Here is a 27,084-nt window from a genome sequence, read left to right on the forward strand (position 1 = left end):
GTGCTGTAACCATTGGGCTACCCTACCTAGAGTCATGCTGATGAACTCTTGTTACAGAATTCAGTAATTATAATCACAATGTCTCTTTTCCTTTGGGGAACCAGAACTGAGTGATACAAATACGTAATGTCAAGCACAGCTTTCTTGAATTTTTATGAGGAGAATATTGGATGACATATACCCCCAAGAACAAAAGAAGGCTGTGACCACAGATATCTAGCTCAAGCACAAAACACTGGAAATGGGATTAAGAGCATTTTGGATGAAGATCACTAAAAAACTTGCATCACATGAAACTCGATATCATGTTCCAGATGCTTATCATTAAAAAGAGAGTATTTCCAGTGAAATTTCAATCCAATATACACAATTTTTCTATCATTTGAAACCATAGTCCACTTTTGTTGAATTTCAAGATTGACATAAATTCATCGTTTGAACATACCTAAGTTTAACATAACACATGTAAGCACTTACGTCTCTTTACATTGCCAAGGGCTACAACCAGGGACTTGTATATACAGACTTTTTACATGCAGACTGCCAGACGATGTAACTGTAATGAATTTGTGTGTGCTTTATTTCAGAGGTCACAGCCAGTAACCCTATCTCATCCTTGACTCGGTCTTTTGTGGTGACAGTCGTGCTTCCTATACCCCAAGACCTTCAGATTGTTCCTTTGAACGACTCGGAGTATCTCCCGTCCTGCATCCCAGTGACCTACAGCAACCTCAACGCCATCGCAGCCTTCGTCAACATCACTTTGACCTTCGAGGTGTCTGTTGCAGTTGGCACTAACCTCACTTTTATTCTCCAGCATGGTGCGAGTGATGGTGGCAAGTTCCAGGAATACAGTTCTGCTGCTGATTGTGTAGACTTGCAGTGCCGAGGAATTATCAAGGTGAGCCATTTACTATATGAACCTCTTCTTTCTTCAATAAATTCTTCATGTAGACTGTCACAACCTTTACCTCTGCCACTTGCTACGGTAAGATACCGTTTCCAAATAAATTAGAGTAAGAATGGTGTAGATATTGCAAACAAAATTACTCTCGTAAAATCTTGTCTCTGCGAAAAAATATGAAGAAAGGAAGTAGCTGGAAGTCAAGCAAAAGCAATAAGTTGTCTCCTGAAGATTTACAACCTTCTTGGATGTCAGCTGTATGGGAATAGCGAGTGAGCAGGATCTGCTGGTTCCGTAACCAGTTGGTCTCAACCTTCTAATGCAGGTCAGTTATATACATTGAAATTTGTGTTCTAGGTTGTGTCCATGTTGTTACTTTTGTGTACGTAATAATGGAGCTTAAGTACTGTGGATATTGAAGTTATGTGTTATTTTAATGTGGGGGTATATTTTCTACAGTGGGTATGTGGAACGAACATGCTCTACACTAAAAACAAACATTGAACCGTGGATGGAGAGAGGTGGACATGGTTCTGTGTACTGTTGGGATCTAACAGTGGTGGTGGTGGAGAATAGTAAGACTGCATTCTGCTCTTAGGTTATAAAACATGTTTGTCTAGGGTTTCAAAGTATGTCTCTAGTCAGCAAGCAGTAAATGGGTACCTGGTAGGTTGAGATGGTGATCTGATATATATTAGTGCCTCATTAGGCAGTTTCAGCTGTATATTCCACAATGAACTGGAACTGAAAATACATGGCTCAAGATCCATTGACAAGGGTACTAGCTATCTTGCACCTTGGGCCTTCACTGCAATGAAATGACGCATTATAAATGAACTTTCCTGGAGGTTGAAAAAGAACTTTGATCAGATCAGGAAATGTCAGTGGAACAACGCAAACAACTAGAAACTCCAAACTCTCTTTGACTTGTGCAAGTTTTGTTTATTTTTTAATTTGCATGCAAGTTCCAAACTAACATCTGTTTTCATCTGGTAACGACTCTGGGAGCCTGGAGCATCATCAAGAAGAATTTGTGTATAAAGGTGTCATATTCAGCGCCACCAAACTGAATCACTGTTGCTGTAAACATGGAAGACCATCAACAACTTCCTGTCGTGAAACAACCCACACCCAGTAATGAGAGTCAGTACACTTAATGAGTCAAAATATGTTCAGTTTATATGTATGGAGCTGATGATTCAGCTACCAAACACCCTCCCAATGTGGCTGGGGACTGACAAGCTGCATGCATCATCGTCATCGTTAGGCCAGAACAAAGTTAACTGGATGCCATTACGACTGTCTGACATGACAGCGATTTATGTCTGCTTTCAAGAAGAAAAATGTAAACGTAAGAACTTGAAGGAGAACTTTCATTTGACAAGCTCAAGAACAAAGCAAATCTCTGAGAATGTAGTTTGTCGATGTCTATATACTACACATACTGGGGCAGCCTAATTGTTAAAGCATTTGCTTGTCACACTTAAGACCCAGGTTCAATTCCTTACATGGTCACAATGTTTTGCCCATTTGGAGTGTCCCTAACTGTGATATTGCTGAAAGGTTGCTGAAAGCAGTGTAAAACTAAAGTCACTCACCCTAAAAATGGTGACCCATGTTTGTAATTTGCTGTGTACAGTTGCATCCCTTTGATATAGTAGGATCTTAGGATTGGATGGCAGAAGCCAGATTACCTTGTTCCCATCTCTAACTGCATAGGTGAACACATTGCTGGAATATTGTTGAGTGCACCAAAGTATCACTCGCTCACTAACTCCTGAATGAACAGGTTAATTTCCCATGCTGCGTATGCAATCTATGAAGCTCAAGCTTGACTGTGGTGAAAAACAGAACTCACGTAACAGGTGGTATCTTCATATCCTTTGATTGTGATAAGAGAAGTTCCCATAAAACACACATCTTCTATATGGTTCTGCTTGCTTAACCCTGTTTACCTTTAATTGATGACTAAATCCTGACTAAAATCATCCTCACTTGCGGTGTTTTGGTTTCTGTGGCTGACAGTATGGAATGAAGGAAGCCATTGATGAAGGAGGATGTTGAAGGGATATCCCTGTTTTATTGGATGTTATTTGTGAAGGAAATGAAAGCTTTTATGCATGTAAATGTTAGCATATTATTTTAACATGAGGAAACAGGCAATGTTACTTGCTTCAAAGTGTGCTTGTTTTTGTGAGAAGTTAGAAAGGACAGATGGTGCATGAAGACTGGATGTATTTCGCATTACAACACTACAGTATGTATGTATGGAGATATTTGAAATTGGAAGATCGTGGTTTGAATGTTCAAGAATGTGGTTTCTTTTCTAGTTGTATCAAAACCTGATACAGAATGACGACTGTTTCCATCGATAAACAACTTCTTTGTTCTGTAAAGTCGACATTTCAACATAGATTCTAGTGTCATTGTCAGTCAGGTGATGCTATCTGTAGATCCTCCTTGCACAGATTGTTGACAATCTGGGTTAGAATTGGCCTTCACTATCCCATGCCTAGGTCTCCACTAATGGGATCAAGTGGTCAGGCTTGCTCACTTGGTTGACACATTATCGTATCCCAGTTGCATAGAATGATGTTAATGTTATTGATCACTGGATTGTTTGGACTTGATTATTAAGAGGGCACTGCTGTATATCTCTCAGTATGGCTGAGTGTGGTATTAAAGAATAATCCAGTCAACCTTGCACGGATTGGTCACAGCTGGCTTCATGCACCTTCATGCACCTTCATGCACCTTCATTCACCTTCATGCACCTTCATGCACCTTCATGCACCTTCATGTACCTTCATGCACCTTCATGCACCTTCATGTACCTTCATGCATCTTCATGCACCTTCATGCACCTTCATGCACCTTCATGCACCAATATGCACCTTCATTCACCTTTGGATCGGTGAGGTAGCCTTGTGGTTAATGTGTTTGCACGTCATGTTGAAGACCTGGGTTTGATTCCCCTTTATGTGAAGTCCTTTTCTGGTGTCCTTTGATGTGATATTGCTGGTACATTGACAAGTGCAGACTTGAATGCATCCTGAACGGATAAAAAAGGTCATTACCCTATTTTTTGTCTGAATCAGTTTATCAAAAGTTGACAGTATCTTGGATATTGTAGAATGTAAGGCTTGTTTTAAGGTGTGTGATTTGTATATTAGGCTTTCAGATTTTGTATTATTTTAGGGTGTATTTATGTGATATCATGGCTTTGACTGGTGAATATTTCAGGTTAATTGGCCGAGTCATGATGGATTATTTCTCATAAACCATGTTTACATCTCTGCTGTGAGTGACATGGGTGTCAAAGTTGATGTGGGGAATGTCACTATGCTCACACAGTGTGGTGGATGAGCCCACCATTGTGTGGACAAGTTGTGTAGACACCAGTCTCTCCGGCAGGGAAGTGAGAACTGCTATGTTGGAGGGTCACTGCACATGTCTTCCTGATGGGTGGTATCTGTGGAAAATACTGTTCCTGACTGGTGGTACGTGTGGACAATATTGTTCCTGACTGGTATGTGTGGACAATATTGTTCCTGACTGGTGGTATGTGTGGACAATATTGTTCCTGACTGGTGGTACGTGTGGACAATAGTGTTCCTGACTGGTGGTACATGTGGACAATATTGCTCCTGACTGGTGGTAAATGTGGACAATATTGTTCCTGAGTGGTGGTACATGTGGACAACATTGTTCCTGGCTGGTGGTTTCTGTGGACAATATTGTTCCTGACAGGTGGTGTGTGTGTACAATATTGTTCCTGACTGGTGGTATGTGTGTGCAATATTGTTTCTTAGTGGTGGTATGTGTGGACAATATTGTTCCTGAATGGTGGTGTCTGTGGACATTATTGTTCCTGAGTGGTGGTATGTATGGACAGTATTGTTCCTGACTGGTGGTACGAGTGGACAGCATTGTTCCTGAGTGGTGGTACTGTGGACAGTATTGTTCCTGAGTGGTGGTACGTGTGGACAGTATTGTTCCTGAGTGGTGGTACGTGTGGACAGTATTGTTCCTGAGTGGTGGTACGTGTGGACAGTATTGTTCCTGAGTGGTGGTACGTGTGGACAGTATTGTTCCTGACTGGTGGTACGTGTGGACAGTATTGTTCCTGTGTTTAGGACAATTGTCATGAATGTGATGTCATTGGATCAAGGACCAATGATCTTAACTGCAGAATGTTTCTGAACATGGATGGAGTTGTCAACAAAGGAACCAGAATATGACCTGAAGGATGGCAGGACTGTAATGGTCACTCATTCACTTGCAGTCGAAACAAGATCAAGGATGCCTCTGCATGGGAACATATATGTAGACTGTTTTCAGCATCATTGAATGTTGTGGAAGATGAGCAGACAAGGTAATTGATATGACGCATTAACATGTTATATATACACCACTGGCATCCTTGATCCAGTGAAGGTGTCATTCAATATATGTCACTTTGAGCCGATGATATTTCAACACTGGGTCAGTTTTTGTAGAAGAAATGTTGTAGCAGTTCATGTCTCAGACGTTTATCAGTTTGATGATTGTTGGTACTCACACACTAACACTCATTATCAGGACAAACATGGCATGTGAGTCTGTTATTATAGGACGCTGGCATACCTTACACTGCAACCTTGCTGACTAAAAGTAGGGCTGGAGAGGTAGCCTAGTGGTTAGAGTTTATGTATGTCATGTCAAAGACCTTGGTTCAATTCCCCACACTGGTACTACATGGGAGCCTATTTCCAATTTCTCTGTCTGTGATATTCTGTGATATTGCTGGAGCATTTCTAAAAGCAGGTTAAAACCTGATTCACTGAGAAAGAGGGACCATAGCAATATCAAACGTTTCTGTCACTTGCAGAACTAGTGATACCTTACCATAACTATATGAAACATGTTTCTGTCACTGGTGTAATAAGTGACAAAGGCTGATAAAATGCAAGACAAGTTATAGTACGTTCTTGTATTCAGAAATTGAACATCCAGCCAACCATTATGTTATATGTTATATTGAATTATCTCTAACTTGAATCAAAATGTGAGTGAATGACAATTTATCATCACATCACCTACTCCAGCCTTGTGATGATGAAATCAAGATATACATTTGTGATATTGTTTGACCACTTCCCACTCAGCATGTACGTGGCTGGTCCCACTGTCATTTTGAAGACAAGTGGTGAGGTAACCTAGTGGTTAAAGCATTGGCTCGTCACACTGAAGGTCTTGGTTTGATTCCCCATATGGTACAATGTGTGAAGCTCATTTCTTGTGTCCCCTGCGGTGATATTACAATAAGTACGTTCAGCTTTAAGAGAGTGAGGTGGCTATTTACAGCCATGCTCACTCGCTCTGAAGTCTATTTCTGATGTTCCCCACCATGATATTGCTGGAATATTGCTAAAAGCTGTGTGAAACTCAACTCACGCAATCATAGTGAGCCGTCCTATCACAGTCCAAAGTTGTGACACCTATGGTCACTTGTCATTAAGCAAAACAAGTTGGACCTCTGTAGGCAGCAGTAAGTTGACTTAATCAGAAGAATGATGTAAATGGTCTTATAAATCTTGTTTCTAGCTAGTAGGACAAAACTGGAGGAACAAACAGATGTTTTTTCTTTGTTCTGCTTTCATCAAGGACCACCCACCATCACAAAGCTGTTTGAAACCTTACATGTTTAGTTACACCAAAAAACAGGTCTAGTTTTGATTGATTATGTTTTACAGTAGACTGTTAATTTCTTATTTCACGCAATGCAGTATTTCATAATCATTGTGTGTTAAATGATAAACATAAACTGATTGTGGTTTTGAGTTGTGTCATACGAGTCCGTCAAACCAATCCTATCCCACTCGAATGCGTGCATGCTCACATGATTTAACTATCAAAACTTCGCAGTTGAGTAATTCAATCATAGTGAGACAAAAATTAGAACCCCATGATCACAAATATTGTAGTTTGGAAACTGTCTCTCGCCACAGTATTGATCAGAGTCGTCAAATATTTTTGTGGCATTTATTTAATAAAAATATTCTTTGTAAAATTTAAAGTAATTCAAACTGAGAAATATGTGACCTCAACACATAGGAGTTCATAGTCGGCAGTATGAACGGCCTGAACATGTGTCTGGTAAGCCTTAGTGAAGGATTCTACCTGACTGCCTTCAATTATGGGACATTTCCTGAAAATATATGGCTGCTTCTTTGTTAGTGTGTCCATGCTTGTCTGGTTTGAGTTTAAATTATGTGTCAATTACCTAGTTCCACACTGTGTTTACAAGAATTGGAGCAGCAATGGATGAGACTCTTAACGAAAGGGGAAAATGTTCCTTGTTTTGGTTATCTGATTAGCATTGATTCCACTTGCCACACTGGCGATTGAGAAAATAAAATCTAATGATGTGAAACATGATCAGACAAAATCATAACAGGATCTAACATGGCTGGTGTTGCTAGAGGATATAGCATGTGCAGCACTGTTGAAATTAGACAGACTGGCTTGCGATGAAAAATAACCTCCTTGTGTGCTGAGGGTAGGTGGAAGTTGCAAACTTTAATAAATCCAACTTGTTTTATGGGAGGCTAAAGTTGTTTAAATCATTTGTGAAAAGGACATGATTTGATTATGCAAAACAGTGCAAACCTTAAAACTGAAAGGAACTTCATCACATTTGAAATGTGAAGACTTTACTGCAAGTATCTATATGATATGATGATTTGTTAAGATCTGGTTCAGAACCTTGAAAGTAAAGTTAAGAATAATCTTAAAAGAGTAGTTTAAAACTTACTCATGGATTTATTTATTAATATACAGACTTCGCCTTTGTAAGTCTGTGACCATGAATTTAATGTTGTATTATAATATGTACACCTTTTGAACAGTAGGAATATCGTCACTCTTCAGTTGAAGTGTCTAAAATGTATGTGCTTCTCTTATAGCTGAATACATCACACTACCTCCATTACAGGTACCGTAACTATGTACATAGGCTATATCAAGTGTGTGCGAGATTGTTTTCGCTTGTTGGTAAATCTGTTTGTTGTTAAAATAAAGCGCTTACCAGGAATTCCAGAAGCTCTCAGATCTTGGTGTCAATGTCCATAAAAGTTGTTGCAAGTATTTTGATCACATAACTTTGCATTCTCATAACACAATGTCAGCTAAGTTTTTGTTGACTTTTCTCAACAGTAATTGGGAAGCACTTCTTCTGTCTGTTTAGAACTTACTTATCCAATTTCTGACTGCAACGGTTTCTTGTAGTGGGTGATATGCTTTTTACTGGCACCAAGACCATCCGGTTTGGCAGCATACCACACTCAAGCACTTGAAGGGGATGTATCAAATCAGACAGAAGTTTTTTTAAATTAGGTATAAGGCAGTAATAAAAAGTTATTAAAAGGTGAAAGTTTTAAGTTTTGTAGCATTTACCCTGTAGTATTCGCCCTGTGCCCTCCACCCTGTAAAGTCTATCTTGTCATCTTAATTTAATTATTAAAAGCCAAAAGTTTTAAAGCATGTAATTTTTTGTTTCATTTGGAACGCCCAAACTGGGAAGTTATTATCAGAATAAGGTCAAGAAGTGTATTATTTGTTGTGTCATTTTTTCAAATTCCTTGGGAATTTTTAGTTATCAATACACTGTGAAGTAATTCTTTGGAGGAGGACTTTATGGCAGGGAATACCAATATTTCCTAGGAAATGCAGTGGAATGTTTGTGTCAACTGTTTGCTGGGAGATGATCCCATGACATGGCTGATAATCTGTAATGAGGTACATCCTTTTGTTTATGGCTGCAATGGAGTCCAGTGATGGCTACCACACTGACAGTCACCAGGCTCAGTTGCTGGTGATATGCGTAGAGAATGTTGATGGGCATATTATGGATTTGTACCTTTTGTAATTTCCTGTACTTTTCTTTGTGTCAGTTAAGCTAGATTTAGAATGTCAAAGGAAGCTGGTGAGGTTAATTAAAATACATGGAAAGTAGGGATGGGATCTACCCAGGTGCTCACCCCATATTACCTGACACTACCCTCTATATCCTCCCTCACCGGGTATCCTGCAGTGAATGACATTACATAAGAAATTAATTGCGATAATTAAATCTGGATTGGAATATTAATGACGTCTTTAAAATGCTATTTCTTATTATTTCTGTCTTGTAACCCGGTGCTCTCCACCCTCTCCACACACCTGTAACCTAAACCCTGTTCTCTCCACCCTCTGCCATCTACCCTGTTCCTTCAACCCTGAAACCTTTACCATGTAACTTCCACCCTGTGCCCTCCAATGTGACACAAGTACCGTGTCATTTGATGCAGTTCTCCACGTGCCCTAGCCACCCCTCAGTCTGCTCTAGTGCCTTCTCAATACCAGCAGTCAGAAGACCCTCCACCCTGAAACTAGTACTGTCATCTTTGACGCAGTTCTCTAAGTGCCCTAGCCACACCTCAGTCTGCTCTAGTGCCTTCTCAATACCAGCAGTCAGAAGACCCTCCACCCTGAAACTAGTACTGTCATCTTTGACGCAGTTCTCTAAGTGCCCTAGCCACCCCTCAGTCTGCTCTAGTGCCTTCTCAATACCAGCAGTCAGAAGACCCTCCACCCTGAAACCAGTACAGTCATCTTTGACGCAGTTCTCCACGTGCCCTAGCCACCCCTCAGTCTGCTCTAGTGCCCTCTCAGTACCAGTAGTCAGAAGACATAAACAGCAATTGCAGTCGAATTGCTTTGTACATAAAACCTCCAAGGGTAATTATGTGATTGGGGAAGTTTTATGGATGATGAAATTGTATCCTTACTGGTATGTAACACTTAAAGTAAAATTGAAATTGATTGGACATTTAACGATTTGAATAGGATTGTCTTGTAGCAAGATTTCCCCTCAAAATCAATAGCGAGTCGAGTGGCATGTACTTAAAGCTCAACAAAATGTCACTGTTGTCAATTTGCTGGTCCTTTGGATGTAATTTCATCCACAATGATTCTGCTACTGTGTATTTTCTTGTCGGTTATTTCATAAATAGCACCTATTTGTCTTCGGCAAGACATTCGGATTGTTTGGATATGATAATCACAGGGACTTTTTTCACAAGCCTTTACCAGGAATGGTGCGAGTGAATTCAGCTGTAAATATTAAATCTGTCGCATATTCTGTGGCCTGCTACTCGTCATTGTCTGCGGCAAGCATGTCTTTTTGTGCTCTTTTCAAGCTGAAGAATGTTTTTGTAAGTGTCTATGCAGCAATGTACGAACATCAGGAGTCTTTAAGCAAACGTTAGTGTGTTTTGGAGTTTTGACCCAACCTTGTGCATGAAAATAAGAATGAGTTAAATAACATTTCCTACAAAAGGGGATAGAGTTATATAATATGAGTGAGTTTGATTTTACACCACTATCAGCAATATTTCAGCAATATTCCTGCAATATGGCAGGAGACACCAGAAATGGGATTCACACATTGGCGAGATGAGCTTTCAACACTAGGCTAGCTCATAGTCCCAGTCTGTCGAAATAAGATGTACATGAATAATAGTGAACAGTTCAATAGTCATGCAACAATGATTATTGAGCAATCCACATTTTCAAGTGAATAAACAAGGGAATGTTTTAGTTAGACTTTAATGACAAATTTCAAATTATGTAAATTAGGGAGTATTTCTTGCTCTGGTTAAAGTAGACATTAAATAGTGAGGTTGTCATTGATGTGTAATATGTGGAAAACATCCTTTTTTGTAAGTTTGTAAGATTTTTGGTCGTGTAACTCAATATTCAGTGATATTTCATCCATATGATTACAGCAGACCTGTGAAGATCATGGGTAGAGCAGTCTTCAGCAACCCATGCTTGCCACGAAAGGTGGTTATGCTTGTCATAACAGGCGACTATTGGGTTCAGGTGGTCACCCTCGCTGACTTAATTGACATATCATGGCTTCCCAGTTAAGCAGATCGAAGATCATGCTGTTGATCACTGGATTGTCTGGTCCAGATTAGATTATTTATAGACCACCTCCATAAAAATGGAATGTTGCTGAGTTGCGACATAAATCTAGACTTGCTCAGATATATTGATTGACATGTTGTTAACATTTGGAAAAAAAACGAGTCTGTGTCATTGAGGTCAGAGGCCAGCAGCCAAGTCATCCAGCCTGACTTCTCTGTCCATTTAACCACTGACGTAAAACATGGCATGCTTGGAACTGTTGTAAGCTGAAAGTATCAGGTTTACCTTAATTAATCAATATTAGATTAAATGTGATGTATGATATTTGATGAAATATTCACTGATAAGATGGTTATGTCCAGAGAAAGAGTGAGTGAGAGAGTTTAATTTTATGCCGCACTCAGTAATATTCCAGTTATGTGGCGGCGGTCTGTAAATAATCGAGTCTGGACCAGACAATCCAGTGATCAACAACATGAGCATCGATCTGCACAATTGGGAACTGATGACATGTGTCAACCAAGTAAGCGAGCCTGACCACCCGATCCTGTTAGTCGCCTCTTAGGACAAGTACAGTTGCCTTTTATGGCAAGCATGGGTTGCTGAAGGCCTATTCTACCCCGGGACTTTCACAGGGTGCCAGAGAAAGAGACAGTTGTGGTTTACAAGGGAGTATGACCTCTTGACTCCACACTTAGCTGTGTGTTGACAGGTCATGTCTTGCACAACACTGTGCATAGTGTGCATATTAATGGGGTTTACTACTCAGGCATGTAAGGAAAACATTGGTCTCGTTGGGAGATCATTGATCTCATAGGGAGATCATTGGTCTTATTGGGAGATCATTAGTCTCATTGGGAGATCACTGATCTCTTAGGGAAATCATCGGTCTTGTAGGGAGATCAGTAGCCTCATAGTGAAGTCACTGGTATATAATGATCTCATAGGAAATCAGTGGTCTAATAGGGAGATCATTGGTCTTGTAGGAAGATGATTGATCTCAAGAAATCAAACGTTTCATGGGAAGATCATTAGTCACATATTGAAATCATTTGTCTTGGTTCCAAAGGGAGATCATTGGTCTTGTCAGAAAATATTGGTCTCATGTACTTTGATATGAAATGTTAACTATTTATGTAAATAACAAGGGAACTTTGAAGTAAAATAATATCCCATCTTCTATTCTCTATGGGATGTCTTATTTTGGTGTACACATTTTAATTATATCATTAAGACAGACAATTTTTGGTAATGTTCTCTCCAGGACACCAAAATTTGACCCGTGATTTGACACTTTAAGCAACATGGTGTATGTAAAATGTGTGGAATGGCCAATGTTGTACTGGCTTCTGTGGTTGTTTTTTTGCCATGAAGACTCCTCCATTGTGTCTACTGATACCTCTACACCTGCTGTGACCTTCAACGGAATATACTGCAGGAATGGTGGCTGGTCCAACAAGGGAACATCAGCCACTTGGTGCCACATGTTCTTTAGAACTGACCTTTGCTCGCCAGTCATGTTTGACCTTCAGAAGCTTTGTATATGTCATTGTTAAATAGGTGCTTGATATTAAAATGTCTGTTTATTCTTTTTAGGTTACATTGTCTTTTGAGTAACATCTCATCCTTGAATATGCTCGGTTTATCTTCATCAAGTGATTGAACAGGGTCATTGTGTGAGGACACCCAGGATAATTCCCCACATGGTCAAAATGTACTGTCCAACTGATGATAACCCATGTTCTGGTCTTGCAGCACTATTTTCAGTAGATGAAGAAGTCTGCATCTGTCTTAAAGTGCATTTGTGTCATCCTGATAACTGACAGATTTGTTTTTCTTGTAACCATGGTTACTGAACATAAATGGATCAATGTGAATTAAGATCTTAACAGTAATTGAGGTGCGTTTCAATAATTCTTAAACATATCATGCATTTTGATATATGTATTTCCATCCTCAAAGTTGAGTGTCAGACAGTTTGCAAGGAAGATATATAATTTCCTGATAGAAGGTGAAAGCATGCATACCCATGCTGCAAGATAGGTTCCAGTCCTGAGATTAATATTGTCTTCCGTGTGGAAATGGAGCTTGTGTTTGTGTAGTACATGCAGGGGTGCACTGTCTGCAAGTGGGAAGCAGATGTACGGTGTTGAAGCCACCATTTACAACCTGACATTTTGGAAACTCCCTGACTATTTGTTTTCACTGTTCCAAATTGAGAAGCAACCATCTTGGTTTCTCAAGTCCAGGGTCATCATGCATCTAGCCTCTTGAGGCAGTGGCATGTTGTAAAGTTCAGAAATTGAAAACTAATATCTATTTGTGGTACTACAGTGAAACAGCTTGTTCTTTTCTTCATTTGATGAGGACTTTGATAGTAATTTTTAGGCATGCTCTTTTTGTTGTTGAAACATGCACTCATTAAGTGGTGGAAAGAAACTGTATATCTTTTAGAATTTTATCAAGGGAGCATATTTGATTTTATGCAGATTCTGATATCTTAAACTAGGAGTTCTTGGAATGTTAGGAATTAAATTATGAAAACTAAAGTGTTTAAGGTAATGCTTATTTACAGATAGGACATTGTCATTAATTTTATGGCATTAAAAATTGTTCATATTTGGAAGTTCCTACATGTGAATGTTGAAGTAAGATACATAGTTCTATTGTGAAATATAAAAACTTTCCATCAAAGATCATTGCTGCGTGCCATTTTCAAAGCCCGTCACACAAAGTTAATCATGATTTCCAGTCAAGAAATCATGGTTTGGGTGTTGCAAGTGTACATGGAGGAGAATGGTTCCAGAGTGTAATTGTTTCGTGTGGTAACCATGGTAATCTGTCTTTATCAGTTTTCCAAACCTTACAAAGTTGGTTGAAAGTACTGGCAGCCATGACACCAAAATACTGTATGTTGGTTTGCTCGACGAAGGTTTAGTCCAAATATTTTCTCTCCATTTCCGTTATTCCCTTTATTGATATTGAGCGTATCACTTACACAATCTTACTGATGGGTCATAGTGATTTTACACAAATTTGCTGTCTCAGACTGGCCGCTACGGGCTCAGACATACAAATCTCTACTTATATTTACCGGGGTATGACTTAACGACAAGGCTGAGATCCTGTCTCAGTTGCAATAACCTGGCTGGTTGAAGCTGTTAGCAGCATGGTCTTGTTCCATACATCCAACTTCAGTTGACAGTTAAAATTAAGTTGTTGGTGTTGATGTTCACTCCACTTGTAAAGTGTGGCAGGTTTTTGTGGCTTGTTCAGCAGTTTCTGTACAAGGTGACAGTTTTTTGCGGACGTTTCAACTTCTGGAATGATGTGTGATAGTTATGAACACTACAACAATCCAATCGAAATTATCATGTAGACTGTTTCAGTATCAGGGTGGTAGGGTAGTCTGATGGTTTAAACATCCACTCATCCCTGTCGTGATGCTGAATTATTGCTAAAGGTGGCGTAAAACCATACTCACTATTTAGGAGTATCTCTGTGATAGTCTCCTGAGCATCTTTAGTGAGCTATGTTCAATATGGTCACTCCTTGGACAAGTTCACCATTTTGTATGTTGAAGAAAAAGGTTTGGAAGTTGATAGAAATTTCAAGAATGTAATATTTATTGTAATATTGTTTCAGTTCATTTTATTTTTTGTCAGTTGAAGTTTGATATCAGTGTTAAATGTTGATATTTCAACTTGTATAAATTCGGTTCATGGACAATGCTAAAACCTCCTATAGAAACTAGGAAAATCTATGATCATGTGTTTTAGTCCTGTTTAACTCTAGTTCTGTGTCAAGATCTCTGATTGCTCATACCCGTGCTTGTAGGCTTCACTCACTCACTCACTCACTCACTCACTCACTCACTCACTCACTCACTCACTCAAAGGTACCAGCATGGTTCCCAAAAGTGCTTTGAATAAATATAAGTGGTTGAAATTCATAATTCAGTTAAAAATCTAGTTCTTGAAAACAGTTGTAAGTGTATGCTTGGTCATGGATTGTCTTAAGATGGATGAATATGGAATTATCCCAAACCGTACCGTAATGCTTCAGACTTGTCCACGATGGTCTTCAGCTTCTCCATTATTATGCAGAGAGGCAATTCCGGCATTTCCCCCGCCATCAACCTCATTTGTCGTGTGCCTGTTGGATCGGAATGCTCATTAAGTTTCAAATCTATTATCATTTACATTGCCCTGGCTAGGTGTTTACTCAGATGCCGACATGTGTATATGTTCTTGGAAAAAAATACCAATCTTATCTCCTTAGGCATTTTGAAAAATATTCAACTTTCATTAAATGGCAGTATCCATCAAAATTTCAGATTTAATTTTGATAAAGTGACATCATTTCTTGCAATAATCACTAAAATGTCCAGAAGGCATGCTTTCTTGAATGGTAGGCATACAAGTTTGGGCCAGATTGCTCTCCGATCATCAAGCTGTCACGAGCAGACGCCTAAATACCCTGCCAAGTATGAATACCATTACATGAAGTTTCTCCAGAAATCCTTCAATCGTTCATAATGTTAATTGCTCGGCATTGAGGTTCCTGCCATCATTTTTTTTATGCTTCCTAAAAATTATATTTCTGATGACTCCATCCATTCTTCAGTCTATTCTTCAAGAATCTGTGTTTAACCAATTTGTCAACATTAAGTCATATAATTTAATTTGTACAAACTGAAATGCCCCAGTCCTAGAACGACTCAATTAAGTGTGGGTTTTTTCTGTCAATACTGGTGGGAAAGTTACTTTTGAAAAGGGGGATTTAACTTCACTGGCCTCAGATCTTTTGAAATGACCGAGAAGCGTCAAATGTTTGATGTTTATAATCTCTGCACTTCCCAAAGTGTTTAGTATTGATTTGTGTGGTGGGTATTGATTGGACATTGAAGACATGGGGCCAGAAAGGTAGCCTGAAATTATCGGTGGGCTTGGAACGTGTACCATCTGCTAGTTATGGGCCTTGCTCCTTGTGTTGGAATGCAACCAGCCTTTAATCAATGGAAAGTAATTTTGGTGATATTGAAAATATCCCAAGTCGGAGTCTGGGATATCTCCTCGGCATGATCAATGGCACACGCCCGTGCCTGTAATTACTTGGCGATCCTCCACACATGAAATGCAATAGAAGCAAAAGCTTTCTACACCATGTCCACTGGCTTAAATTGGGCTCAAATGTGACTGAGTAAATTAAATTGATGGGTGAACAATGTTTCTGATAATCATGCTTATGGCCCAGGATGACAACGGCCCATAATGCACCATTCGTCTCTCTGGTTGATAAGGGGTTTCTTATCTGATAATAGTCAATGGTACTTTTATCGAGCCATTCTTTTTCCAATCTTTACCATCAGAGTCGTGCCTGAAACATCCCAATAAGAAAATACAGGTTTGCATGTAGGCGGATCTTATTGCTGGACATTTTATCAAAAATTGATCTAAATATTTTTGATGATATAACTCTGTCACATGGTAGACCAAAGCATTTGGAATGAAAACTTGACATCAGTTCCACTTCTTCTTGACCAGCAGCTGAATGGTCAGATTGTCTCAAGTATTCCATCCTCTCTGGGCACATAACATCATTGTCTAGATATTTTCCAATTTAGTGATTGAAGTGGCCAGAGAGCAGACCCTAATCAGGGCGCTGATTCCCAGATTTAGCCAAGACAAGGTATTGGGTTCCGGCAGACCAAATACACTTTGCTTAAGACGGTGTTGAAGGCAAATCTACATCCCTTAGGAACGTCCTGAACGTCCATGGTATTTACTGTCCTAGGAAAGGATAGCAATTCAGAAAAGGAGCAATCTAATAGTGAAAGCCTAGCCAATGGAGGAAAGACCCTAATCACGTTTCCTTTAAAGAGATGTCTTGAAAAGAAATGGTCCAAGTGGGGTGATGTTTGTTCATTATGGAGTTAATGAAATCTCTGAATGGGTTTTATAACACCGGCTGGATGACCAGAGTTCAACACAGCTTCAAAAGTGGATTTTATTTAGATAAACGTTGTGTGAATAAAGTATTTGTCATTGAAAGTGTAGAAAAATCTGTTAGATCTGTTGGGTTATGTAAGAACATAAATTTGTGGATGCGATTTATGATTGTAGAACAAGCTGGGCGAGTTTCGATTTGTGCTACTTGAGGAAGGTGCTGGTTGATGGTGTTTGATGATTGAGTGTTGATGAAGTCCGGGAATTACTTATTGAATTTTATCATGCAGAGGAGATAGGGTGGTTTGTTTTGTGTAATAACAATCAGCCACATCGTCCCTGTTTCCACATCCAAATCTGCCGACAATCCAGAGTAAGGGTATTACGGAAGCATACCTTTAGTCAGGATCTAAACAAGGACACCTTCAACTTGTCAATAGGACATCATGAGCCAAACATGGGTTTAGCGATAGAAATAGAGTCTTTAGTGACATAACAATCACTCTTAACTCGTTCAGGATGTATTACTGAAGTAGATTCTTGCAAACCTTACAAATGAGGCAGTGCTAAAATTGATGTAAATCTCTTCACGCCACACAAGTAAGGCAGTGCTAAAATTGATGTAAATCTCTTCAGATCTCATAAGTAAGTCAGTGCTAAAATTGATGTAAATCTCCCAAATCTCACAAGTAAGGCAGTGAAAATCTCTTCAGATCTCATAAGTAAGGCAGTGCTAAAATTGATGTAAATCTTTTCAAACCTCTGAAGTAAGGCAGTGCTGAAATTGATGTAAATCTCCCCAATCTCACAAGTAAGGCCGCAATGAGTGCTGAAATTGATGTAAATCTCTTCAAACCTCTGAAGTAAGACAGTGCTGAAATTGATGTAAATCTCCCAAATCTCACAAGTAAGGCAGTGCTGAAATTGATGTAAATCTCTTCGGATTTCATAAGTAAGGGAGTGCTAAAATTGATGTAAATCTCTTCAAACCTCACAAGTGAGGCAATGCTAAATTGGCAGGTTAGGCAGTGCTAAAACTGATGAAAATCTCCAAAACCTCCCAGGTTAGGCAGTGCTGTGATTAATGTAAGTGTCCCAAATCTCACAGATAAAGCAGTGCTAAAATTTATGTAGATCTTCCCAAACCTCACAAGAAGGCAATGCTAAGACTGTTGTAATTCTGCCAAATCTCACAGATGAGGCAGTGCTAAAACTGATGTAAATCTTCTCGAACCTCACAAGTGATTTAGTGCTAAAATTGATATAAATCTTGCTGACTTGGTTGACACGTCATCGGTTCAATGCTCATGTTGTTGATCACGGGATTGTCTGGTCCAGACTTGAATATTTACAGGTTGCTGCCATATAGCTAGAATATTGCTGAGTGTGGTGTAAAACTAAACTCACTCACTCACTCACTCACTCACTCACTCACTCACTCACTCACTCACTCACTCACTCACTCACTCACTCACTCACTCACTCACTCACTCTGTAAAATACCTTATGAAAATTCATAGAACCATTCACTTGTGAAGCGCTCTGTTGTTTTGTGTGTCAGTTTGTGTTGGAAGTTAATTCATAAAACCAGAATCCTAATATCAAGGGCTTAAACCCAGGCTACATTGACTACGATCAGAGTAAGGAATTCTTAGAGCTATGAACGTTTGGAGAACAAGGACCCAGATTCTTTTTTACCAAGAGAATATCATGGGAAGCATTCTACCCAAACGCCCTGTGAAGAGCTGGAATGTTAAATTATCATCTCATCCTTCCAGGTACCCATTTACTGCCAGGAAGCCATTTTGAACAAAGTCACTTTAAGAGACACCACACATAACATATGCATCAGTGTCACAGATATCTAGAGATTCTCGGAACATGATCTATACTGGACAGAATAAGTTAGGGATATTGGTATTTTTATGATTGATAGTTTATCAGTGTGTCAATGAATAAATACATCACTGTTCAGAATTTCATAATTTGCATATATACCTATCTACTTTTGTCCAGTATATTTCAGTGAAAGTGGTCTGCTTGTGTTTTTCGAAAGTGTATTATTTTCATTACTGTGGTATCGTTTGTGCATGATAATGAAATATTTTTGTTAAATGACAGCCAGTGTCAGAATCCTATCGGTATTTTGTGAGTTATGCAGAATTTATTGATTTGCTTTCCTGGTTTGTTAACAAATCTGTCAGAAATCGAGAAGCCAGCACAAGGCTACCAATCCCAGAAATGGCAGAAACTGACCCCCTGTTGAACAAGTCTAGAATAATATTAAAACTTGTCTATTAACTGATTTCACCAACTCCAGTTGCAGCTATTGATTCTGAAATTGGAGAGGAGAGTTCCATCTCTGAGGAAGTTCAGGAAAACTTTGTTGGGACCGTGGTTCCGTGACAATTTGATACCATCGTTACAGTTTTTGAAAGTTAGCTGACCCATCTAGGAAGGTAGTCGTGTTAATGCAATTACTTGCAGCGTCATGGGCATCAATTCGTATAAAAATTTGTGTGATTTTCGTGCCTAAATCTACTTGTATCCATGAACTTGGGGATTGGCCGATGGTACAGACCTGAAAATGATATCACGGGACAATTACTAGAGAAATTAATGCAGGCAGGATCAATATCAAAAATACCCCAGAACTGCAGCCCTTGAGATCATTAGCAAATACAGGCCTTATCAGCAAATGGAGAATTTATTAAATGGGGTTTGTGCTATCCTACGAAGAACAGCTGATGTCCTGCGATGGAGCTGTGGAACTATCATCTCTCAAGCAGCCTGGCACCCTGATGTGTATGTTTCATGATGTTGGTCTATACTTGGACTCATTTGTATTTCAGGGAGCATACTAAACAGGTCCTGCTCATTCTGGGACATGTCGTTTTACTTCAGGGGTTTTTTTATGTAAGATTCAATCGAGTTTTCTATATATGTCCAACTGGGTGCTGTTGTACAAAACACAAAAAAACCCAACATTTACACAAAGATTACCTTAAATCTATGTTAAGGTATGGGAATTGTGGTGACATTAGTTCTAATATCACTTTGTACAATGGCACCCTGGTCTGTAAATGATGCATTTAAGAAATGAAAGAGACACACTGACAAAATTTAACTGTTGAAATTTTGGATAATAGTTGATAAAAGCAAATGTGTGAGAGAATATAGTCTCTGGATGCTGCAAACAGTGTTTAGGAAAATACTTTGTCTGACAGGAAGAAATATGAATCCTTTTTGAACTTGTTGTATTCCTTCCTATAAATCAAGTGATCCCAACAACTGCTGACAAATCATAAAATGGACTGGGTGGTCAGTCTGAGAGTGCAGTCTGATGTCTGATGTCAGTCACTGACTGGTTTGTGTTTCCTACCATTGTAACTGGAATATTGCTGAATGCAAACAAACCAAACTCAAGTCATGGAATCAGTTCCATTGTTTCCCTGTGGTCTCTAGTCTCGCAGATAGCCTGCCCTTTTTTGGTAGTTTGTTTAGTTGAAATGTAATCTGTAGGGGTGAATAGTTCTGTATGTCAGACTGTTACCTGAATTCTTTCTTGGAACTTTCCCTTCTACTTCCATAGAAGACAGTTGTGAAGGACTTCCCTATGTTGTACTGCAGCATGGGAGATACAGGCTACATATCTGTAGAGCTAGTCTGTCTTTCAGTCCTGGAACCACATATTTTCCCTACTGCTTTGCCCGAAAGCAAGTCTGCTGTGGCTCTGTTTCAAAGTAAATGGATTTATTTGTTGCTAACAAAGTTATATATATTCAGAGACTAAGCCTTAATCTACTGTAGAGCATCTGTCTGTTGTTGATGATTACTTGTCAGGTATCCTGTTTATTTTCAAGATAGGCCACTGACCTGACAGAGGTATCGAACTTGAGATTTTTGTTTTCAGATCAATATGATATTTCACAAGTTTCAAAAGGCCACATTAGCCCAAATGAAACTAAATTCAGTGCTTGAATACCATGTGAGCACTCTCCACTATGAAGCTTTAATGATAATCATGCTATTGTGTGAAGAATAGATCCTAGTTGTGGGTGTTATTCAAGCGAATACCAGTGTTACATCATGTTCAGATCAACATCTCTGTTGATGAGTAACCGGAGGAAATCTGCTCTTGAACAGGAGTAATCTGCCCTGAATGAATAATGGTGTACAGGTTGGTAAATATGAATCACTTTGGTGAATCAGAATTTGACGCCGAGCCATAGTCACGCCACGCTACTGCAACCTCTCAAGACTGCAAGGCTGGAGCCTGGAAACCGCCATTGTGCTGTGTGCTTGTGTGGCACACCTGGAGAGTCATGTCAAGTGCTTGGCAGCATGCTTTTTAATCATTGTTTTTAAGGTGCAAGGTTTAAGATAAAACGAATGTTTTGTTTTTAACTGCCACAAATGCATGTTTTTATTTTTAACTACTGCACAGTTTCATTTTAGAATTTGAATTTCACTTGAACACAGTGCTTATGGAATGGAATCCAGCCATGGTCTTTTTGCAAAATTGTTAAAGCAGTGTTAAGTAATACTCACTCACTCCCCTGCCAGCTATCAACTAGATAGACGGACAGATTATTCCTACTAGAACAGTGAATGAGTGTGGTTTTATGCTGTTGTTAGCAATATTCCAGTAATATGTCGTTGGACACCAGAGGTTAAAGACACCAGTGACTGATGTTGCTTGGTTGCAAGTGATTGAACATATGTAAAATGGTAGAATGGGGTGTCCATTAAATAAATCTTTACTGCATGATCTTGAAACAGTTAAATGTATTTTGATATAATACATGACACAATGGGGTATTTAAGTTGTTGAATTAGCAGTACCATTGCAAACACATGAAAGTATTTGGTAGGTACTGATCAGTATCTGTTGTACATACAAGGTGTTGGAGTGACAAATGAAAGTGTATTTGGTAGGTACTGATCAGTATCTGTTGTACTTACAAGGTGTTGGAGTGACAAATGAAAGTATTTGGTAGGTACTGATCAGTATCTGTTGTACGTACAAGGTGTTGGAGTGACAAACGAATGTGTATTTGGTAGGTAGTGATCAGTATCTGTGGTACTTACAAGGTGTTGGAGTGCCAAACCAGAATGTAGATAGTTACTACTGTTAGCAACATTCATTAAAACATCAGAGTGGATGGTGCATGGTATATGAGGCAAGGAGAAATGGTGTTTAACATCATACTTGAGAAAATTTCGCTCATGACAACGTGCGTGCATGTGTGGCTGCTTGTACTAGCCCAGACTTAAGCTAATATACGACAAAATGTTATGGATGTCAACTTCTTCTTTAATGGTTTCACAACGTTTCTGGGCTATTCCTTGCCCCTTCGTCAGGTGGGTGACGATCAACCTGACAAAGGGGCAAGGAATAGCCATCCACCTGACAAAGGGGCAAGGAATAGCCCAGAAACGTTCTGAAAACAATAAGGAAGAAGTTGACATCCACAACATTTTGTCGTATATTAGAATACCAACTCTTAATGCCTCTCAAGAACCTCATCAGACTTAAGCTGGTTTTATAGTGCCAGCTCACTGAGATACCATGCCGCAGTTAAACATGAATATTCCAATCAGACACTTTAAACTGAGTCCGATCCGAGTCCTTGTTGTACCAATTAATGCAGAGTGGCAGGCAGGGACCAACAAGTACCATATTTCAACTTGTTTTGGTATGATACAGCTGGGATCAAGCATGACCTTCCGTTCTCTAACCACTACACTATGGAGGCTGTATATTGGTATAAGAAAAAGATGGAAAACTATTTTTTATGTGAAACATCTCAGAACTGTACATGAGGCAAAGTGCAACTTTGAGGTAAGGTGCATAATTCTGTAGTAAAGATAAGGTTTGAGATTTCAACATATATTTTTATGTTCAGTTTTAGATATCTGTTGTCCCTGGTGTCATGTTGATGTGATTATTGGCAAAATCAGTGTAGAACCTTCTATCTTGACTTTCTCACTCACTCACTCACTCACTCACTCGAGCCAAGACAGAAACTTTGGCTCTTTGGCAACCATCATAAGTCTGGTTTAAACTAGAAGCTTCCATTGATGTGGTAATGAGACCATCATGCAGAGTCTTTCTGTTGCAAATTCATATGTCATTATGGCAGACTATGTATAAAAGTTTAGAAAACTAAGCTTTAGCATTATTAAAGTCATTGGGGACTGTAGTAGTAGCACAGTGGTTAGGAACCTGTCAGATTTGAAACCTTACATTGATTTCCCCTTTGGGTACAATTACTGAGGGTTGATTCTTAATTGACTTAGCCTTGATTCTCCCGCCTGATATTAGAGTGATGTTAAGCCTGTCAAGTTATTGTTGAGTCAGGCCATGTTGTATTCATATCTAGCTGTCATACTTCCCTAATGCTTGTCATCATGCAATATGACAACACCATGGTGCCGTTAACTGTCATCATCATCATCATTATATACAGAGCTTACTGTTTCAAATAGCTCTAGCTTTTGGCCACTGTCATTCATAGTTAGGTTTACAACTGTCAAGGGAGATGACTCACTGTGATGGAGCAGGCATGTTTGAAAGGACTAGCTACCCAGCTAACACATTAGTTTCGCTCTGTCGTAGGAAGGTTGTTGATTGGTGTGTCACATCGTCAATTTTATAATGTTATGCACTGCTCATTACTGGCAAAAGGGGCGGTGAGGTAGCCTAGTGGTTCAAGCAGTGGCTCATCACACTGAAGACTCGGGTTTGATTCCCCACATGGGCAAGATGTGTGAAGCCCATTTCTGGTTTCCTCCATGATATTGCTGAAATATTGCTAAAATCGGAGGAAAACTAAACCCACTAACTAACTTCTGGGAAAACTATTTAACTATCAGCATTGAATAGAATGTTTAAAAAATGTTAAGCATGTTAGCATAAAATAGATGAACTTTATGTTTGGCTATAAAAAAATATGCATCACAATGTCAGACCTCAGTGTGTTGACAACATAAATTGGAGTCCATAGAATATTGTTATTACAATGAAAACATGGCATTGTGACAACGTGACCTTGTTAGCTGTGTGTATGGGTTTTCATTGTGGAAAGAAAGTAGACAATGCACATAGTACTTTGCTCCTTGTTTGGCCAATAAATGATGTCAGGATGATGGTTCAGTGGTGGGAATAGCTGGGTTACAAATTGATGATTAATTCGTTATTGCCTTTAGACTTGTGTGTGTTCTCTTCAGACTACTCAAGTGCTATGAAGATTCTACTAAAGGGGATTATTCATCGAATCCATCTGTGTTTGTTCTCATTGCTATATCTAACCATTACCATGAAATTGAGTGATACTAAGAAGATTATTATTTTATTCAATTTTATATTTGTAGTGAGGTGACAGTTGAACAATTGCATCATGGTTCGTGTTGTTACAAGCTCAGCATGTGTCGATAACATGAAACAAGAATTTTGCTGTTCATAAAATGGAATAGTCATTATTGAAATTCCAACAATATCAGAGTGGGGGATACCAGAAACTGATTTCACACATTGTACCCATGTTGGGAATTGAACCTGTGTCGTTTGTGTGATGAGGGAACACTCTAACCAGTAAGCAATACCAGTGTCCCTGTACGCTACAGATCAGAGTTGCTTCATGGTGTGGTAATATTATCATGGTGAAAGGAATGTCTGATTTTTTATGTTTAAACATCTGATATTTCAGATAAGTACAGGTAAATTTAATTTTGATAAAATTTAAATGAAAAGCACCTATAGTGGTATGAATTTGAATTGCTAGTTTCAGGTTTATTAAATTTTTGTTCCAAACACATTATGAAAATTGAGAATGTCCACTAATTCAGATACTCTTTAAAACTTTCAAGTGGAAAGATTATGGGTCATTTGAATAGAAAGTATCACAATATAGTCAATAAAATACATTACCACTGTTACTTGTGGTGTTTAGTATCAGTTTTATGAAATTAAGAATTGAGCTTGGTTCTACTAGTATTTAGTAGGTAATGTCTTATCAGAGCCTAATTTGCATGTCTGGACATGTATACAAGTGTTTGTGCTGTAATTGGGCTTGCTTATAAACAAGAGAACTGTGTTTAGAAGTTGCAGATATTTAGGTGAATGCTCTCTGTGTCACCAAGACAAGTTGTCAGGAACATGGGTTTTGCATAAGCTGGTCATTGTTTGATTGTTGTGTGGAAGCTAGCAGCAGAAGTTTTCATCATTGTTTATAAAGTCTACAAATTATGTATGCTGGATCATCAGTAACTTGGAATAGCTTCAAGACATCAGACAATAAATGCAGGCGGTAGGGTAGTGTAGTGGTTAAAGCAGTCGCTCATCATGTTGAAGATCTGGGTTCCATTCCCTACATGAGTGAAGCCCTTTCTTATGTCCCATATCATGATATTGCTAGAAAAATGCTTAAAGAGGTGTAAGACTATACTCACTGACTAGACAATTAGTATTTCTTGCAATTGACCAAGCATGATCTGATTGCTTCTGTTGTGTTTTTAGATGTTTAAGCAATTACATTGTTTTTGAAATTATGAAGCTGAAGACGATACATGGTTTAAGTGTATAGTTACGAAGTTTCAAGGAAGTTTTTCGAAACTGTTTTGAAAAGCATTCCAGTTGTACATTGTGTGTCAGTTTAAAGTTGAAGAAAAAAAGCCTGACATACTAGAAGTTGACACTTGGGTGAAGATCTTGGTACAGACAAACCGAGAAATATCAGGATTTGAACCCAAGAGAAATTTCTTTTGCTCTGTAATCTGTGACTGAAATGTGTATTGCTGTCATGGGACAAGTCAAAATTGTATTGCTGTTATGTTTTTTGAATATTTATGCCACTTCCTCAACAGTTTATGAAGCTGAAATACACAAGTTTCAAGTCTGTAGTTTTGATAAAAAGACAGCCCCAATAAATTGTTAAATTCTTTTTAATGTTTTCAGACAGTAATTTATGGCTGTAATATACAGTGTTGTTTGCTGTAATGGAGGTCATATTCTGTGAAGTACTGAATGAAATAGTTTATGTTCAGCTTTATACTCCATGTGACACTGGTGAGACTATCACACGCTACTGATAAGAGCAGGGCAACTTTACAACAGGACAGATGGGGAAACATTATGGGATATAGGATAAGTGCAGCTGAGATTTGCCTGTCTATGGTATCCTAGCAACCAAAAGCTATGGGATTGAGTCACCTGTGTCCATGTCTCAGCCATTTGGATTGGACCAGATACAGACCTGATGTTTCTCTCAGACATTTTGATTGGTTGATTGGTTTTTGCTAGGAGGAACCTCAGGCTCATTTCTGGTTCTTAATTTATTTGCATAAGATCTTGAGCAAAACCCCTATTATAGTGATTTATGATGGATGTGGTCCCTACCAACGTGTCTACGCATTGTTCTAGCGCGGAGCTGCCAAGCGTGCATGATTCAAGGTAGGCTGAAAATCTCATATCCAAACTGTTGGGACGCTGTTTCATGAAGTAATTGCAGATTGTCATATTCACCATGTGCCATCACACATCATGTTTTCTGTTTTAGTTTTTATGAATTTTGTCAGTCAACGGATTAAGTAATTATAGTTTAGGATGAAGCTTTCCTGTTCTTCGATGTACGTTGTTTTTTGCCTGGTGAATCGATTTTTCGTTTCTTCAGCCATTTTCCTCCGTCTTGACATTTGTACTTAATGGGTTTAATGTTTAAGTATTAATACCTCATCAGGTTAGGATTTGGGATCTTTTTTATCTTCCACCAAAAGAGCTGATTCATTAGCATTGCATGGTACGAGTGTTGCTATGTGATAGGCAGGATTGCTCTTTGAACTTATGTTCTTTCTCGTATGCCAGCAACTTGAATGGAACAAAAATAACGGTTACTGACCAACATATTGATTTCATGCTTGAGCTTTAATTGTACATGTTATGAAATTAGAGTTGGATCGCTGATGTTAAACTTCTTGTACCTTAACAGCAATTTAAGAGCAAAGTCATGTAGTGCATTTGTGGAATGTTTAGTTTTACTGTCTCCTTTGATTCCCTCTTTGACCATGTGAACGTTGACTAGCAGACATGGTCTCTGATATCTGGGACAGTGAAAAGACAATCTTTTAAGGGTAAATGTTTGTCATTTAGCTAAGATTATAATATGTCAGGCTTTTTTTATGAATGCACAATTATTTCTGTTTAGGACTTTGTTTTTTAATGTGTTATTTGTCAAAACACTTTTAACTTCCTCTAACACTGATCGGAACAGGGCATAG

The 27,084-nt window shown here is 38.8% G+C and overlaps 1 protein-coding gene across 2 annotated transcripts in view; it reads left to right on the top strand.

Annotated features, from left to right (window-relative positions):
- Positions 1-27,084, top strand: part of LOC137255652 (polycystin-1-like protein 1) — a 242,293-nt gene that overhangs the window by 73,366 nt on the left and 141,843 nt on the right. The window contains exon 6 of one of the 2 annotated variants that reach the window (XM_067793125.1): positions 588-901. In XM_067793125.1, the coding sequence (XP_067649226.1) occupies positions 588-901 (314 nt within the window). Of the gene's footprint in view, positions 1-587; positions 902-26,195; positions 26,261-27,084 lie in introns of those variants that run through there. The other variant, XM_067793126.1, reaches the window with a different exon arrangement.

This window comes from Haliotis asinina, chromosome 11 (genome assembly GCF_037392515.1).
Source record: "Haliotis asinina isolate JCU_RB_2024 chromosome 11, JCU_Hal_asi_v2, whole genome shotgun sequence".
NCBI lineage: Eukaryota > Metazoa > Mollusca > Gastropoda > Lepetellida > Haliotidae > Haliotis > Haliotis asinina.